The sequence below is a fragment of the Cardiocondyla obscurior genome, unplaced genomic scaffold, assembly GCF_019399895.1.
Source record: "Cardiocondyla obscurior isolate alpha-2009 unplaced genomic scaffold, Cobs3.1 scaffold100_0_41245, whole genome shotgun sequence".
Classification (NCBI taxonomy): domain Eukaryota; kingdom Metazoa; phylum Arthropoda; class Insecta; order Hymenoptera; family Formicidae; genus Cardiocondyla; species Cardiocondyla obscurior.
The window spans coordinates 14,812-33,415 of record NW_027228838.1 but is presented as its reverse complement, the minus strand read 5'-3'; the positions used below and the strand labels follow the sequence as shown (position 1 = coordinate 33,415).

General features: G+C 54.4%; 2 protein-coding genes across 2 annotated transcripts; both read right to left on the bottom strand.

Moving 5' to 3' along the window:
* Positions 1 to 1,622: 1,622 nt before the first annotated feature.
* On the bottom strand, positions 1,623 to 8,091 carry LOC139113039 (uncharacterized). The gene is made up of 7 exons (XM_070673932.1): positions 7,324 to 8,091; positions 6,471 to 7,221; positions 5,531 to 6,352; positions 4,716 to 5,437; positions 2,305 to 2,904; positions 1,972 to 2,164; positions 1,623 to 1,921 (listed from the first exon to the last, which is right to left on the bottom strand). Exons 1-7 carry the CDS (start codon positions 8,089 to 8,091, stop codon positions 1,623 to 1,625), a joined length of 4,155 nt encoding a protein of 1,384 aa, XP_070530033.1.
* A 130-nt stretch (positions 8,092 to 8,221) lies between these two features.
* LOC139113038 (nucleolar and coiled-body phosphoprotein 1-like) lies at positions 8,222 to 10,153 on the bottom strand. Its single transcript, XM_070673931.1, has one exon. It carries the CDS (start codon positions 10,151 to 10,153, stop codon positions 8,222 to 8,224), a length of 1,932 nt encoding a protein of 643 aa, XP_070530032.1.
* Positions 10,154 to 18,604: the final 8,451 nt, after the last annotated feature.

Here is an 18,604-nt window from a genome sequence, read left to right as displayed (position 1 = left end):
TGAGATCTACGATCGATTCACCTCTCCATGCAATACACGTTGGAACATTACCCTCGTTAATTAAAGAGGGGATAAACTGTCGCCCACTCTGTTGTAATATCTCCTCGCCGATCCGGCCTCGGGCATCCCCAGGCTAAAGACTTGGCATTAAAGTCTCCCGCGACCAAGATCGGTCGGGGAGAAGTTGCCATAACACCGTCAAAGACATTAGTCTTGTTTCAAAATCCACCAGGTTAAGAGCTGGGGATATGTATATACCTATCAAATAAATAGTATTCCATTCCACGCAAACCCAACCATCTCCAGATGCCACAAAAATGCATGGCCGAGTGTGCGAAGTCCAGTGAATGGCTACAGATCCAAGGGTGTCAACTGCCCAAGGGTGATTTGGAGGAACACGATATGGTTCTGCTGCTACCCGCCACCATACGCTCTACGAGACTGTGGACAAAGAGGTCTTGAGCCTCGCGAGGCATGATTTAAATTGGTCTGCAGTAGGTCGTATTATTCATTGATTGGCCTCATTTCGACCTCCTCCAGGTCGGAACTCTTCTCGGCCGATTTGTTAACGGCTGTACGCCTTGTGGCTGGGCGTTGCGGCTTGGGCGGAGGGTCTATCGTCTCCGTCACTACTACATTCTCTGAGGTACCTTTACCTCTATTCGTTCCGTTGTTCCTGGCCGGTTTGGCCTGAGCAGAACAGGCAGCTCCGCCCATCTTATGTCCATGTGGACGGCCTGCTTTTTTACACGCCGGGCAACTTGGTGGATTAACACATTCAACCGCTCTATGTCCCCACCGCCTGAAGCAACAATTGCTTCTATCTTCTGTTGAGGACATCGCTCCTAACGTGGCCACTCTGCAGACAGCGAAAACATTGCAGAGGGCGTTCTGCAAGAAGTTCTACTCTCGCTGATATCCAGCCTATACGAATACGTTTACTGGCCACAATTTTATTAGCCACTGATAAAGGACAGTGAACTAAAATGGTAAATAGCTCGTTAAACGAGCGTCTAGGAGAACCAGTCTTAATGTCCTCAGGAGCACATTTTGTCAGTTTTATGACAGCCTCAGCGACTTCATTGGATGTTATAGAGTCATCCAGATCACGTACACGGATATCCGCCATTTTCCTAGGGCGTGTTATTTTAACCCCTTCGCAATTAGCAAGTACTTTAGACATTGCCTCGGATAATGCGTCGGCTTTAACCGTATTATCTTCGCCGGATATTTCATATATAATAGAGCCCGTTAAGCCTCGCCTCGACTTGAGCTCGTTTATACCAAGACTTGCCAAATCAATGTGATTTAGCAAGTTCAAAGTGTCCTCGTACTTTCCTTTCGGACAAGTAATTGTAATTGCTGCCGTATTAGGCACTTTTCTCTTTTTATTTCGCTTTTAAGGCGCCGTCGGCTGAGTTTGACCTTTGTCTCTTATTTCTGAAGGTCTCTTTTTGCAGCCTTTTGTGCATTATTATTTTTAGATAATGACCGCTGCACAGAAACCTGAGTTGTTTCCGTCTTCTTTTTGGCCTTTCTGCCAACAACCTTCGCCCACACTTCAGTACGCGCGGAAGTGGAGCGGGACGGCGGATCTTTGGAATATCTCTAGTATTTTTTTTCTAGGAAGGCGGAGGCATTGATATTTCCGATTGGCTCTCCTGACCAGATGTCGCGCCCGTTTTCTTCTTTCTTCTTTCCTTGGTGGAAGATTCCGCAGCTTTTTTAGTACTGCCCGCAGTTGGCTTCTGCTTCTTTTGTGTAGTGGAAGCAGGAGGTTTCTCCTTGGCAATGGGAAAGGGTGGTGATGTGCCGAAGCGTCTCTCACACCATTTACCAAAAAGACCGTCTAACCTTTTTAACAATAATTCCTCGGCCTCAAATTCTGATGGCGAAGTATCCCTGAGCACCTTGGAACGTCCTTTGATAGGGGACGGATTGCAGGTGGCATACTAGTGCTTGGTATTGCACCTATCGTCGTATTAGTTAGGGGATTATCTTCTTCCATTGGTTCGTCCATGGGAGGAGGAGTCCTCAATCTTTTTTCGGTTGCATTAGGAGAAGTGCAAGCAGGCCTTATTATAGGTAATTCCGCCGCTCTGCATCTTAACGCCCGAACTTCTTCGCGTAAATTTTTAATTTCTTTTCGCGCTTGATCTAACTCCTTTAATAGTTGGAGTTCCGCGTTAGAATTTCCTCCACTCGTCGATGCGTTTCTAGTAGAGCACCGTTATACCAGCACGTGCGGCATGCTGCTTTTAGGGCTGCCAAAGTCCTTTTAATCCTTTTGAGAGACCACCAAACACGGAGAATCTGGTCTACGTCCTCATAAGTCTGAGACACTATGTCTCCAGATGGAGCATTTTTAAATTCCTCCAAATAATGCTCTACTGCGTCATCTACCGATTCGCGTAGCTTGGGATTTAAAGATGATAAAGGGTCCAAGATAGCTTTACGTTCTTCCATTTCAGCAATCTCTTGCTCCGTCTCTAACACCTGTCTCTTAGCTGCAGCGAGACCTACGTAATCTCCAGTTGTAGCTGGACGTCCTCTCTTGCGTTTCCCGGATCCGAATGATCCCGAAACATCGGAATCCTCAGTGCCCGAGATAAAGACGTCATCTGTGTAGACGTCTGCCGTCGTGTTTGATGCCATCGACGGGGTAGGTGATGATGCCCTCGATGGTCTTCTATTGACCAAAGGAGACGGATATGGTGAATGTCCTTTTGGTCGCGCCTTCTTCTGCTTAAACGAAGCCGGTCCTGGCTTGTCGTAATCCTGCGCAGACGCATATTCTTCTACCACCCCTGCGGAGCAAGTGGTAGGTGGCCCATCATTTGATGACGACGGGAGGGCTGGGACAGCACCCCCTCGCGCCGGTTCCTGAGTCCGTTCTCTCTGGGACTGTAAGTTTACATTTTCTTGAGCCGACATTTCCATAGCAAATCAAGAATGATTTGTTTAGGGTTTACTCCCCTAGGCCGTGGGGTGCCAACCTAACGACCCCGGCCTGGCCGACTCCATAGCCTCACGGCGCGTGAGCCCCGCCTCGGAATATGTCCGAGCGGCCCCACGCCCGTACTCACCGCTCTGACTGAGCGGGAGAGGGAAGGGAAGGGAAAGGAAAGGAAAGGAAAACACCCCCAACCCCCAAACCCCCCCAACCCCCAACCACCCGCCGGAAGAGGAACTAATCCTCCCTATCGACCCCGGCAGGCCGGGCGTTTGAATTCCGGGTCGCCATCCCTTACCACCTTGGGGGGAATATAACCCACCCTCTCGGCAAAGTGGTTGCCGGGCTCAGGTACCTCGGGACCGCCGATTCCCGTACCACAGACCTACACCGACCTAATAAAGGGTCGGCATCTGTGGCCCCTGAGGTTGCCAGGAGGAAGTCAGAAGACTTCCCCTCACGACCCTGGCAAGCCGGGCGTTTGGATTCCGGGTCGCCATCCCTTACCACCTTGGGGAGGAATAAACCTCCCCTCTCGGCAAAGTGGTTGCCGGGCTCGGGTACCTCGGGACCGCCAAGTCCCGTACCACAGACCTACACCGACCTAATAAAGGGTCGGCATCTGTGGCCTGAGGGAAACCTAACCTAACCTTTTTTTTTTTTTTTTTTTTTTTTTTTTATAGTGGGGGAATGCACTCTTTACACATACCCTCTCCCTGGGGAAGGGAGAGGGGTATGTCGGGCTCAGGTCTTATGCCGCGAGGCTGCCCACTACCGACTAAACCCCCACTTTTGCCCGCATATGGTGCCGTGACTGATGGGGAGGTTGAGGAATCACGTGCGTACTTCTCAACCTCGGCACCGACCCACCCGATGACTTGGGTGGGTCCCCCGCGCTGCCGCTCATTGGACTTAGAGCGGCAGGGCCCGCATTTGTGTGGCGGGCCGGCTTCTCTAAAATAGTCGCGTCTGGCTTGCGACTAACTATCTTCTTTGAAGGCGAGACTGGGAGAGGCTCCCCAGCCTCTTAATATTTCCTGGCCTCGCTCTTCTTGAGGCGAGGGAGAGACGCCCTCCCGCTGAGTTATAACTTGGCGGGGGGAAGACTCGTCCCCCGCCTTACTGTCATCTCTGTGTGCTGTTGGAGTTCAGACGCGAACTCCGACGCACAAGTTGAGTGGCGCCACCGTTTGGGCCAGGAAGGAGGGGAGCTTGCGCCGTCCCCTACCTCCAACCCGGCGCGCACGATGGACGCCTGTTGGGGCATGATTGCCCTGCGACGATGTCTGTCCTACGCCTGGAGTGGAGTTCACCGGCTGTCCTCTTCTTTGGCGTTCAGCGTCCTCCTTGGCACTCATGACACGCCCCGCGAATGTATGGAAGGCCTTGTATGCCTCCTCGTCGTCCACCATCTTCTTCATTATAGCCGGAAGGGATAAGTTGCATCCTGTCTTCCGGATAAGGTCAGCTCTCTCTTCTTGCCACGCAAGACATCCTTCTAGGGTGTGCTGCGCGTCGTCTCGGGGTGCCTCACAGTGATGACACCTTACAGATTCCTCCTTACCAATACGACGCAGGTAGGAGGCGAAGCAGCCGTGCCCCGACACCACCTGCGCTGCATGGAAGGAGAGTCTTCGCTTTACGGCAAGCCACTCTTCCAAAATTGGCTCTACTGCGCCAACTACTCGGCCTCCTTCTACCACTGGGCGCGTAAACGCGCTTTCCACGCCTTAAGTGTCTTAGCACGGTAATACAACCTAACCCGATTTTTGATGATCGGGGTCGGCCGTACACCGTGCTTTCTCTCGAACTTCCTAAGTCCCTCGTATACTCGGGAGTGCTCCGTCGCTGTCAGGTCCAATGGTGGAACTCCTGCTAATACCGCAGCCGCTGCTCTGACACGGTGCGGTATACTCGCCGACCTGACATTGACCAGATGGAAGGCTTTCTCTAAAGCCGTACGACCACTTCTGGACAATGCCAGGTCATTCGCCCACACCGGCGCTCCATACATTACAATAGACCGCACCGTGTTCGCATATAGTTGTCTTGCTGCTCCACTGGGCCCCCCTAAGTTAGGGAGAATGCCTCTCAAGGCCGTTGCGCTGGATGCGGCCTTTGCAGCAATTGTGGTGATGTGCTCACGAAACGCCCACTGTCCATCGATGAGGAGTCCTAGATACTTGACGGTGGGTGTTACGATGACTTCTGCCGAGTCCAGGAATACTTTATTGTATGGCGGAGGGCCCTGAGCTTTGTTGTAGAACCACAGGGCCTCCGTTTTATTCATCGCCACCTCTAGGCCAAGTTTCCTGATGGCCGTTAGAACAGCTTGAGTTGCTACCTGAGCCCTAGCACGGGCCTCCTGCCAATTATCTCCTCCGGCTAACACTATGGTGTCATCGGCGTAACATAAAGTGTGACAGCCGGGAGGTAGAGCGACGTGAAGTACCGCGTTGTACCCCAGGTTCCATAGTAAAGGTCCTAGAACAGACCCTTACCCCGCAGTAACTTCTCTCGTGTGTTGCCATCACGGTCCTTGTACGTGATGGACCTGTTTACGAAATACTCTCTCACGGCGGCTTGTAAATATGTTGGAATCCTGTGCCGCCGGAGGGCCTCCATATTGCCTCCCAGGGAGGGAGTTAAAAGCATTTGAAATGTCTATCAAGATGCCCATGGCGACTCCCCCCTGGGAAGTTATTTCCTCTGAGAGAGATCTCAGCCGCAGGATTGCGTCTACTGTCGACAGTCCCTCTCGAAAGCCATATTGAGAGGCGCTCAGATTTGGGCCTACCTCTTTTAAGTGCTGAACGAGGCGGTTTGCTATTACTCTTTCCAAGAGTTTCCCTGCCTCGTCCAGCAAACAAATAGGGCGAAAGGAAGACGGTGCGTTGTCTTCTTTGCCCTTCTTCTTAAGAAGAACCAGTCTAGCGCACTTCCACTGTTGTGGAAAGGCTTGTTCTTTTAAGCATCTATCCAGAAGATGCTTGAGTTTGTCTCCTATTAATGGTAGAGCAAGGGACAGAATCTTCTTTTGTATGCCATCAGGGCCTGGCGCAGTATTGCCCTTGAGACTTCTTCTTACCGCTACACCAAACTCCTCTTCTTCCAGTGACGGAATTTCCTCGCGTTGACTGATAAACCGGCCAGTAGTAAAGTCTTCGGGCCTTGGTCCCCGGGGAGCGTCCGGGAACAAAGAGTTCACCACTTCACGGATGAGAGTCGGGTCCAAAGTTTCAGTAACCGAGGGGGCCGGCGTTCTTAGCTTCTTCGTCACTATCTTATACGCCAACCCCCACGGGTCGTCGTCTAAGTCTTGAAGAAGGCTTTCCCAGGCCTCAGTTTTGGCCTTCCGGATTGCCGTACGCAAGTCTTTCCTTGCCGCCTTATAAATGTCTAAAGCCGCAAGTCTGCCAGGTTTGTCGCGGCAGCGCGTGACTTCTCTCCTCTTCTGTGTAGCTTCTCGACGCAACTCCGCGATGTTTCATTCCACCAGTAGGGCGCCGAGGGTTACGTCGGACTTTCGGCATGGAAGCGTTGCAAGCATTGGTGATCTCTTCCATGAACCAATCAGCCTCGCTCTGGACTGATGTAACGGAGCGGGTGTTCTGGCTCTCTCTACTCCAGCATGAAACCTCGAGAGAGGCTCTGAAGACATCCTCTCTGATTTTCTTGGACGCCCATCTTGACTCGGAAGGACGTCTTCTATTTCTTGCAGGTGTGGCTTGAAGCCCGAACTTTACAGATATGTATCTATGATCTGACAAATGTTCAAGCTCTGTAGCCACCCTCCATTGCCGCACTAAGTTCGCGGCCGCAGGGGAAGCCCATGTGAGATCTATCACAGACTCCCCCTGTGCCCGAATACACGTCGAGACCTTGCCTTTATTTAGCAGGACAAGATCCCACGAAGCCGCCCATTCCTCGAGGATTTTCCCTCGTTTGTTTGTTAGCCGGGAACCCCAAGCCGTAGACCAGGCATTGAAGTCCCCGGCCAACACCACGGGAAGTGGCCGAAGTCCGCCGATGCACACGCCGATCTCCTCCAACCATTCTTCGTACTCCGTAGAAGAGCCCGATGGTGGCAAGTATGTGCCAACTACAGCAAACGGGCCCCAATGTACCGCGGCGAAATGCCGACCACGGCCGATGGGAGCGCAGGGGGGTGCTCCTTGCCACCACCTCCACGTCAGCGCCACCGTCTTCGTCTCGTCCTCTATCCAGGATGGGTGGTTCTCGGGGATGCGGTGTGGCTCGAGATCACCCTAGTGTGCTGCCAGTCTCGGCCATCGTATGCAAGAACAGATCTTGCGCAGGGCGAGAGTGGCCAATGTTTGCCTGAAGAAGCGAAAGGGCCATTAGATAACGGCAGGTTGTCTTCCCTCCTCCAGGGGCCTTCTTCGTTGAGGCAGTGCGTCGGCAGGAGGCGGGATGTCCACTTCCATCGCTGTCTCTTCACTGGTGCGAAGTTTGTTTCCTCCGCTCGGTGGGCTTCCTCTTCTGTTTCGGGTGGTACATTGTTTACCACCCAAGATGTGGTCGGCTCTTCTTCCGATGTCAGCGCAGATTGGGCATCTGGGAGTGGCCGTGCATACTCTCGCCACATGTCCCGTGTTTCCGCAACGGTAGCATTTGCCCGACCTATCCACCTTGTTCGGGCATCTCTCTCTTGTATGGCCCCGCTCCAAACACTTGAAGCATCTCATTGGGCGGGGATCCAGAAGGGCCACCTTGACCCTTGTCCAGCCTATGGCGAGTTTGCCTCCTTCCGAGGCCTTCTTTGCGGCAGTGAGTGGCAGCCTGAGCCACAGACTATTCATGCTGCCGGCAATCTGTCGCATGTCTCTTGGCTGACATAGACCTTTACTTGTCACAGCCTCGATGACCTCGTCCTTGGTAATGGAGGGCTCAAGCGGCCAGACACGAATCTCCGCAGAGATAGTAGGGCGGGAGATCTTGACGTCCTCTCTGTTTGCGAGGACCTGTTTCATTTGGCCGGCTAGGGCATCGGCCTTACAATCATTCTCTGATCCGGATACTTGTATCAGCAGAGCGCCGGTTGCCGTTGTACGCATTGTGACTTTTTCACTAATGCCCACCTCGGATAAGTTAATTTTGGCTCTGACTTCCGCCATGAGTTTGTCGTACTCCGCGCCGGGAGCTGACAAAACGATTGCTGAAGTTCTCGGGGCTCTTCTTCTCCTCTTCTTCTTCCCCTTGGACTTTGCCGCAGAGGTTTTAGTAGAAGAATTGGTGGCAGGCTTATCACCTTTCTTCTTTCTTCCCTTCTGTTGCGCACTGACGGGCGCCGAAGAAGAGGAAGCCGTAGGTTTCGGCGGTTGCTTGGTCCCTTTTTTGGCCTTGCGTCCCACAACTCGAGACCATGTCTCTTTGTCTGTGGAGCGTGGGGTAGGCTTCTCGGGAACATTCTCCTTCCGAGAGGTGGGACTCGTCGGCCTTCTGCGTGGCCGTCTGTTTAGAGACAGACGGTTGCTTGGAGGAGGTAGAGATCTTAGATCTCTGGCCCTCGTCTTTTCCTATCTTCTTGGGATCTTCCTTCTTGGACTTGATCTTCTTGGGATCTTCCTCGGGAACCGGGCGCTTCTTGGTATTGTCCTTGGGGACGGATACCGTAGAGGTGTTTTCTCGGGCTCCGCTGGAAGAGACTCGAGGATCCAGTCGCTCCATTAGTGTGGTCGCCATGTCCCGCATCTGGGTTTGGACGACCTTGAAGAAGGCAGCTAACTTGTTGTCTATGATGCCCTCTATGTCCTTGCTGGGCGTTTTACGCCGAGGGAGCAAAACTGAAGGTCCAGCGTCTTCGCTGTCAGAAAGGACTTTACTGTGTCCTTTTAATGGCGGCCTCATTGCTGGTGGCCACTCCTTCTTAGGTGGCAAAACTACAGATGGAGGAGGCGAAGCGGTAGACGACTCAGCCACCTCACCAGCTTCTACCTCCATTGCGATGTCGTCCGCGTTTTCCTCTCTTGTTGTCGGTGATGAAGTTGGGGGACGAATTATCGCGGCCTCGCGAGCTTGCTTCAGTTCTTCTCGCAACTGAAGTACTTCAGCCCTCAGCTGATCGATTGTTCCGACGTCCGTGGTCTCCGCAGGAAGTACCTTGCGGGACATGGCATCTGCACTTATCTCAATCCTGAGTGCTGCCTCTCTAAGTATGCGAACAAATCCGCCTTTCAGATTGCCGGACTTGACCGCAACTCCCTCTATCTTTTTGGCTGTTTGTAAAATGTCAGCCGCAAGTGCCTGAATGGGCAGGCCGGTAGACTCCTGCTCTATCTTCTCAGCCATTTGAGTGCGGCGTTTGCCCTTAAAGTCGGAAGGGTCATATCCACCTTCGGCAATTTCTCTCATGGTTCTTATTTCGTCTTTGAGAGATTGCAACTCCTTGGTCTTCTCTTGAATTGCCAAGATGCGGACGCCTTTGCCGGTAACGACGGGTCTTCCTCGTTTCTCTCTCTGGTCCTCCTCGAAGGGATTATCTTCCGATGAAGAAGAATTCGATGCCATACGACGAGTCTTCGTCTTGATGTCGCGGTTGTTTCTTCTCCGAGTTCTCTTGGCTGCTCCTGATGCGGTAGTTCGTATGGAAGCATCTGATGCGTCCGACGACTCGATGTTTATCACGTCGGTGTCCGCGTTCTCCTCTATGTCATCTGCTTCCATTGGGCGGGATAGCCGTTTGTCGTCCTCTTCCGTGGCCGTGGTTGCGCCGGTTTCCGTAAGCGCTGTCGCCGGCGGAGGCGAGCCAGCATTTGGTCTCACAGCGCTGAACAACACCTCTTCGTCAGACGGTTGGTTCGTCTTGCGATTAACTTTGGCGCGCGCCTTACTCTTCGGGCCAAGTTTATTAGCTCTGGCCTTCTTTACCACCTTCATGTCGACTATCCGGGGAAGTTTCATATATTCCCCGTCTGTATCCGTAAAAGGGGCGGCCACTCTTCGCGTATCTTCTCCTGAAGATAGCCTGGATTGATGGTCCTCTCCGTCGGACCGATCTTCATGCGAAAACATCGCAGACGCTGTAGCCACCAGCGCCCCTGCGGAGCAAGCGCTGGATTGCCCGTCGTTGGATGACGACATGGCGGGAGCCGGGACGGTACTCCCACCACGCCGGTCTCTGAGGATCCGACCCCCCTGAGACGGTAAAACCTGCTTCTGATTGGACGTCATTCCCATGTTGTATCATGATGATTTGGTTGGGGTTTTCTCCCTTAGGCCGATTGGGTGCCCGCCCTGCCGACTCCGACCTAGCCGCTTCCTTCTTCTTTCCAGAGACGCGCCACGAGCCCCGCCTCGGAATACGTCCGAGCGGCCTCGTGGCGGTCCCCCGGGGTGACCAGGCCCACCTCGGAGACTTCCGAGCGGCCCGAAACACCCCCTACGTCATCCCTGGGGTGCCCAGCCCGCAGGCCGGAACACCCTACGCCCCCGGAGACCGTGGGGTCACACCCCCGGTGTGCAACTCCGGTGCGTATACTCGTACCCGCCCCAGGAACGCACCACGTACGCCCCGGAAACGGGTAGAGGTAATCCCTAACCTCGGCTGCGGGAGCACCCGCGTGCAATGCCTCAGAAAGGGATCTTCTCCCCTTGAACGGGAGGCCCCCTACCCAACCCCGGGTGGCATGGCGGGAAACCACCCCTGCGGCCCCAGCCGGCCGGGATTTGCATTCCGGGTTACCTTCCCTTACCACCTTGGGGGGAATAAAACCCACCCTCTCGGCGAAGTGGTCGCCGGGCTCAGGCACCTCGGGACCGCCAAGTCCCGTACCACAGATCTACACCGTCCTAATAAAGGGACGGCCTCTGTGGCCCCTGAGGGTGTACCTCCCCCGGCTCGAGTACGTGATGTACTCGGAGTGCAATGCCAGGAAGGTACTGTGCGCTCTTAGTAGGATCGAACCTCCCCGCCGGGCCCTCCCCGGACTAAGTCCCAGGTACTGCCCCAGCGGATCGTTGATTCGATCCCTTAAGCCCCCTCACCACGACAAGGTGGCGCACGACGAGGGGGAACCTAACCTAACCTAACCTAACCTTTTTTTTTTTTTTTTTTTTAACGTGTGGAAATCCTTTTACGGATACCCCCGGTTTGGGAACTCCGGGGGTTATGTGGGACTCAGGTCTTATGCAAACATGCTGCCTACTACCCACTAAAACCACACGGGCGGCCTAGCGCAGGCAATGATAAGCGGGAGGCACGGGAACTATGATCACAGTGCAAACTCCGCACCTCCCGCTCATCGCCAAAGACCCCCAGATGTTAGGGGGTCACTGCCTGGCCGGGGGCCCTTCCTTAGAGGCTAAGGAAGTCCCCCGACGCCCGGCCATTAGACTTGGCCGGGCCACCATCCTGTAACTTGACGAGAAGGGGCCACCGCCTTCTCGCCAACGCCCACAAGTGGGCGAGGGGGCTGCAGGTGGTTCCCAACCACCTGTGATGCCGCCCCCTCCACACCGAGAGCATGGCCGGCGCCTCAGAGGAGCGGAGAGACCCTCACCCTTACGGGAGCTATTGGGCCCCCCGGTCCTCCAAAACACCGGCGCATGCACGCCAAACTCGAAGCCCTGAAAAGGGCTACTGATATTGGCCCCAAAAGGGGCCGTTTGGTTGGCCCTAAGAAGGGCCATTTCCACCGTGTTGACGGGGGGAGTAGACTAGTTGGTTCCTAAACCATGTCTACCCCCCCGTTTCTTTATCCTCGACGCAAATGCGCCGCTATGCCTCGACGCCTAGCTGGCGCCCGACGAGGCGCTCCAACTTGTTGAGCTCCCGACGGGGCTATCTCCCCCCGTCGAGCTCTCTCATTTGTCTCCTTCTGTGAGATGACGTTCTCACAGAAGGAGACAAATGCCTTCTTATTATCCTCTCCCTCCGCAATGGCTTTAACTACCACAGGAAGGGAGAGACAGGGACCTACAGCCGCAATAAGCGCGCGGCGCTCTTCTCCAAAGGCCGGGCACTCGGCGAGAGTATGGTCCGCCGAGTCCCGGTCTTTACCGCACTCCCAACAGATGGGAGTGCACTCCTTGCCTATGCGGCACAGATAGTCACCGAAAACACCGTGTCCGGTGACCACCTGTGCCGCCCTAAACGGTAATCCCCCTTGTCTAACTACGCCGTCCACCCAGTTTTTAAAACATGAGCGGACGGCGTTTACCACCCTTTTCCCGGGTGTATTGGGAGGAGCAGCCAACACCTGTCTCTCCCAAAGGGCCAGCACCTTACGCCGAGTAATTAGGCGTAACTTGGCTAGCTGCGCGGCTGAGGGTTTGATCCCTTGCCGCAACATGGCGGTCCTACGCTGATACCGTTCAGCGTAGGACTTCGCCTCGCATTCTATGGGCGGGATGCCCGCCATAATAGCCGCCGCAATTGCGGCTGTCGTCCTGTATAGGCGGGCAACCCGCACCGCTAATCTTCTTTCGGCCTGATGTAAGCCGGCAAGAGCCCTCTTGTTACGCGGCAGGTCGTCCGCCCATATCGGCGCCCCATAGAGAGCAATGGAGCGGACGGCCGCCGCATACAATTTACGAACACCCAATTGAGGACCCCCCAAATTGGGCATCAATCTGCCCAAAGTGGCAGCCGCCCGACTCATTCGGGGGGCCACCCTGGCGAAGTGTTCGCCGAAACTCCATCTTCCGTCCAGAATGAGACCGAGATAATTAATATTCGGCCCCACCTGGACGGAAGTACCGTCAACCACAATCGTGGTCGGAGGAGGACGGCCAGCGGAGGCACCATAGAAGAATGTCGCCTCCGTCTTGTGAGCCGCAACTCTCAGTCCCAGCTCCGTTATGTTTGCCACCACTGCATGTGTGGCAATGCTTGCAAGGGAACGTGCTTCGTCCCAATCAGTCCCCCGGGCTAACACTAGCGTATCATCCGCGTAACATAATACGCTGCAGCCCGGGGGAAGTGCCGTCTCCATAATTCTGTCAAACGCGAGGTTCCACAGTAATGGGCCCAACACCGATCCCTGTGGAACCCCGCGTTCGACACTCCTTGTTACATTGCGACCATCACGGTCGCTATACATAAGGACCCTTGAGTTCAAGTAGTCTCCAACAATGCGACGAAGGTAAGTAGGGATGGAAAAGGATAAGAGTGCCTCCTCTATCTTTCGCCAGGGGAGGGTGTTGAAAGCATTAGCTATGTCCAAGGACACGGCTAACAACACCCCCCCCTCTTCAACCGTAGTGTCCGCGAGGGAGCGAACTGATGCAATGGCATCAATAGTCGAACGCCCCTCGCGGAATCCAAATTGCGCTTGATGCAGCGCTTTTCCTTCTCGTTGCGTTTCCTGGACGAGGCGGCTGGCGATAACTCTTTCAAAGAGTTTGCCAACCTCGTCCAGGAGACAAATGGGCCGATAGGAAGAAGGATGGCCAGCCGGTTTCCCTTCCTTCGGCAGCAATACCAAGCTGGCTTGCTTCCACTTCGGGGGAAACACCCCTTCCTTTAATAATCGGGTAAACACCCTACATACACGGGGAGCTAGATGGTCCAAGGATAGTGCAAGGACAGTCCCGGGTACGCCATCTGGTCCAGGCGCCTTTTTGGGTCTAATTCTTTTGGCCACGCAGACCAGCTCATCCACGCTGACTTGGTGCGTCTCGTCGTCCCAGTCTGGTGTTGGGACACCCGCAGGAGTAGGTACCAAGTTTGTTCTTCTACTGGTGGCATCTGCAGGAAAAAGAACATCTACCACCTGTTCCACCAAAATGGGGTCAAGTGTCTCTACTATTGGAGGGGCCCTGGGGCGTAAGCGGCCTGTTACAATTTTGTAAGGCCGACCCCAAGGGTCCCCCTCGATCGTGTCCAACAATTCTTGCCACGCATTGGCTTTTGCACGACGGATCGCGTCTCTAAGTAATCGGCGAGCGCTGCCGAATTCCTCATAAGAGGTTCTTACCTCATTTGCTGAGGCACCTCTGCGTCGTCTTGTGCGCAGGAATATTCTTCGGGCTTGGACGGAGGATCGCCGTAAGGCCGCGATATCCTCCGTCCACCAATAGGCTCCAGAAGGAGCACGAGAGGAAGAAATCCTCGGCATCGCTGTGTCGCAAGCGCTGGTCAACGCGCCACAAAGTTTCTCGACATCCTCTGATACACTCTCCGCAGGTGTATCTCTTGTCCAAGTCTGGGCCTCTAAGGCCGCGGAGAGCATATCGACATTTAGATGGCGTAAAGCCCATCTAATCCTTCTTGTTCTGTCTCCTGTAGATGGATTAGGAACAGAGGTGCGCAACGGGGCTGTAGACACCTTCATCGTTATATACAGATGATCCGAGAGTGTCTCACAGCCCGTCAGAACTTTCCAGTCAGTAACAAGATTTCGCGCAGAGGGGGAGGTCCACGTCAGATCAATGACTGACTCGCCCCTCCATGCGACACAGGTGCTTACGGATCCTTGATTCATCAGCACAAGGCCAAGAGCAGCCGCCCAATCGGCCACGAGCCTACCGCGGCCATCCCAACTCGCGCCTCCCCAGTCCGGGGACTTCGCGTTGAAGTCCCCGGCGATGATGATGGGACAAGGGGAATGATTGCGTATACAATCACCCAGCCTATCCAGTCTGACCTCTACGTCGGCAAGACTTAGAGCTGGGGACAAATAGACGCCGATAATGTGGACGTCTCCCCACTTAACACAAACCCACCCGACGCCATATGTTTCAAGTACACATGGGCGGGTGTGGCTATTCCATGTTATCGCCACGGAGCGGGAAGGATCCCCAGCCCAACAGGGATGTTGGGGGGGGATGTAGTACGGCTCCGCGGCGATACCTATCCCGCAACCACGCTCAACCAGTGTATGCACGAACAAATCTTGTGCCTGGCGAGCGTGGTTAAGATTAGCCTGTAGTACTAGGGACATGAAGGCTGGGCCGCGTTGGCCTCCTCCGGGCCATTGTCTCCATTGGCATATTTAGCCGTCTTCCTTCTTGGGCGCTGCTCCAGTGGAGGGGGATCACAAGTGTCGACCTCCATTGTTTCCGCAGGAGCTGGAGCAGGAGTTAACACGACAGGAGGGGCCGCCGATGACCTGGGAGCTCTTTTTCTACTCACCGCCTTAGTCTTGGACAAACAGGCGGGTCCCCCAATCTTGTGGGCCGAGTTGCGACCCGCTTTTTTACAAAGGGGGCAACTCGGCATCGTGGCCGGACAGCTGGCTATCAGGTGATCAGATGATCCGCAGCGGAAACAACAGTTTGATCTGTCCTCCTGCACGGGACATCTATCACGAACGTGGCCTCCCTGCAGGCATTTATAGCACTGCAGGGGGCGTTGTTTTAACATTTCTATTCGGACCATTGTCCAGCCAACCTTCACCCTTTTTTCAGCAACCATTTTATTAGCCACTGTGACTGGGCATCGGACTACAGTTGTAAAAAGTCCGTCATTAGAAGGGCGGAATACACCAACCCTTACATCCTTGGGGTCGCAGGCGGTTATTTTAACGATGGCCGCCACGACCTCGTTATCCACGGCGGAATCATCAAGTCCCCTCACTCGAAATTCCGCCATTTTAATAGGACGAGTAATCCTTACGTCCTTCCTGCTACTAACCGCAGCTTCTAAAGCTGCTGCGAAAGTGTCGGCCTTGGCCGCACCATCCTCACCTGGGATTTCGTAAATGATCGCGCCGGTTAGTGCACGACGCGATTTAAGACCAGAAATCCCGAAATCATCCAAGTTAACTTGGGTCTTGATGTGTCTTAAAACCTCGGCGTAAGTATTTTCCGGGCAAGACACAACTACCGCCGCATTGCGGGGCACTTTACGCTTTTGCTGATAAGCGCTCTTCTGGGGCTTTGTCTTCCCCGAAGACTCCTTGGGATTTCCCCCCTTTTTGGATAGGGCGGAGGTAGTTTTGGCCGGCTTAGTTTTACGGCCAACAACTGTCGTCCATTTAACAATGGACGATCCTTGTACTTCCGCTTTGTTAGCGGAGTTAACAGGTAGAGGACGACTAGATGTTTTGTCCTTACCTTTTTTCTCACCTTTCTTCTTAGCGGACTTATCTCTCGCACTTATAGAAGAACGAGGTTTGCTGACTTTCCCTGGATCCTTATATGAAGAGACTGCCTGTTGTTCTCTCGAGGATGAAGAAGCCGAGGCCTTTGCTCTCGACGTGGAGGAAGGAGCCGGTCCAAGCGTCTTCTTAGTACCGCCGCTGGGAGGTTTCGATCTTCCAGCGGAAAGGGGAACGGAAGTCGCCTCTAGATCGGTTCTCGCTGTGTCGAGACCGGGTGGCAAACCTCCGAATCTCCTCTCAAACCACCTTGTAAAGAGGCCATCCAACTTATTAATAAGGCCCTCTTCTGCTTCGTCCATTGATGGGGACGGTTTCCTGAGTGTCCTAGGACGCTTCTCTATGTGTTTGGCTCTGCCCGGAGATTTAACGATCTCCGGGGAACCCACAGCAGCAGGAGGAGGGCTCATACGTGAGTCCCGTCCAGGCAGTTCTGCCGCTCTGTTCCTCAGTGAACGGATTTCCTCGCGGAGGGTCCTAATTTCTTTCCGGGCGTCGTCAAGCTCCCTAGAAAGAGTGTGGAGCTGTGAATCGGCGCCAGAACCTACTCTGGCTACAGACCGCGAAGTTATAAGCGCGGTACTAGCCCGCGTGACACACGCCGCGCGTTTAAGAGCCTTTGATAGCGTGCCCTTCAAACCTTTGGAGACACTTGCCACCTGAAGTATCTTTTCTTGACTCTCAAATACACGAGCAGCCAAGTCCTCGAGTGGTGCATCTCGAAATTCAGACATAAAGTCTTCCACCATACTGTCCGCGGTTTCTCTAACCTTTTGGGACATTTCCATAGAGGAGTCAAGAATACTTTTAACTTCCTCTTGTTCCATAGCCATTCTCTCGGCTTCAACGAGGCGCTGTTTAGCTTCGGCTAACTTAACATACTCCCCAGTAGTGGGGGGGCGGCCTCTCTTCCTTTTTTGTCCGCCTATTGAACAGGCGGGGATCTCCAGCGTTGATGTTGAGGAGTCGTCGTCCACGCCCGAAAGGAAAACGACGTCGGATTGGATGTCAGCCGACGTGGATGCGATAGACGGAGTAGGTGATCCCGTCATTTTTGCATGTTTTTCACCATGTAATGAAGGTATATAAAGTGAGAATCTATCACCCCCTTCATTTTTGGAGCTAGCCGGGCCAGGTTTCCTTGACCGCTTTGCTCTACCACTGCTTCTCGCAGAAGCATTTTCCCCTGTCGCCCCTGCGGGGCAAGCGACAGGTGGCCCATCATATGATGACGACGGGAGGGGGGCTGGGACAGTACCCCCCTCTCGCCGGTCCCTGGGGATCCGATCCCCCTGGAACAGTAGAGACTCCTTTTCTTTGTTGGACATATTCCCATAATTTTCAAGAATTGATTTGTGTAGGGTTTACTCCCCTAGGCCGGTTGGGTACCAACCCTAACGACCCCGGCCTGGCCGACTTCTTAACCTCACGGCGCGTGAGCCCCGCCTCGGAATATGTCCGAGCGGCCTCACGCCCGTACACACCGCTCTAAATGAGCGGGACAGGGGAAGGGAAGGAAAAGGAAAGGAAGAAGGATAACCCCACAACCCCCCAAAACCCCCCCAACCCCCACACCACCCGCCGGAAGAGGAACTAATCCTCCCTATCGACCCCGGCAGGCCGGGCGTTTGAATTCCGGGTCGCCATCCCTTACCACCTTGGGGGGAATATAACCCACCCTCTCGGCAAAGTGGTTGCCGGGCTCAGGTACCTCGGGACCGCCGATTCCCGTACCACAGACCTACACCGACCTAATAAAGGGTCGGCATCTGTGGCCCCTGAGGTTGCCGGAAGGAGGTCAGAAGACCTCCCCTCACGACCCCGGCGGGGCCGGGCGTTTGAAGTCCGGGTCGCCATCCCTTACCACCTTGGGGGGAATAATACCCACCCTCTCGGCGAAGTGGTCGCCGGGCTCAGGAACCCTCGGGAACGCCAAGTCCCGAACCACAGATCTACACCGTCCTAATAAAGGGACGGCCTCTGTGGCCCCTGAGGGTGTACCTCCCCCGGCTCGAGTACGTGATGTACTCGGAGTGCAATGCCAGGGAGGTACTGTGCGCTCTTAGTAGGATCGAACCTCCCCGCCGGGCCCTCCCCGGGACTAAGTCCCAGGTACTGCCCCAGCGGATCGTTGATTCGATCCCTTAAGCCCCCTCACCACGACAAGGTGGCGCACTACGAGGGGAACCTAACCTAACCTTTTTTTTTTTTTTTTTTTTTTTTACGACGGGAAATGCACCTTTACGCATCCCCCTTTCTCTGGGGGTATGTGGGGTCGGTCTTATGGCTCGCTATTCGAGGCCTGCCCACTACCCACTAAAACCCGTCGGGGCTCTTGCCCAGTGCGCTTGACTCTGAAGAGAGGCGAGGGTTTGCGGAGCATTTCATCTCGTCCCTCTCTTCCGCACTAAGTCCGCCGTTGATACGGACTCTACTTCTAGGCATTATCTTGCCGTACTTGTGTCGTTGACTCGACTTCTTCGAAGGAGTATATCTTCTTTAGGCTTCTTCTTTAAGGTGTCCTGTGAAACTACGGGGAGGGAGGAGTACTAGTCCCTCCCCGCGTTGGTCATCTCTGTGTCCTTGA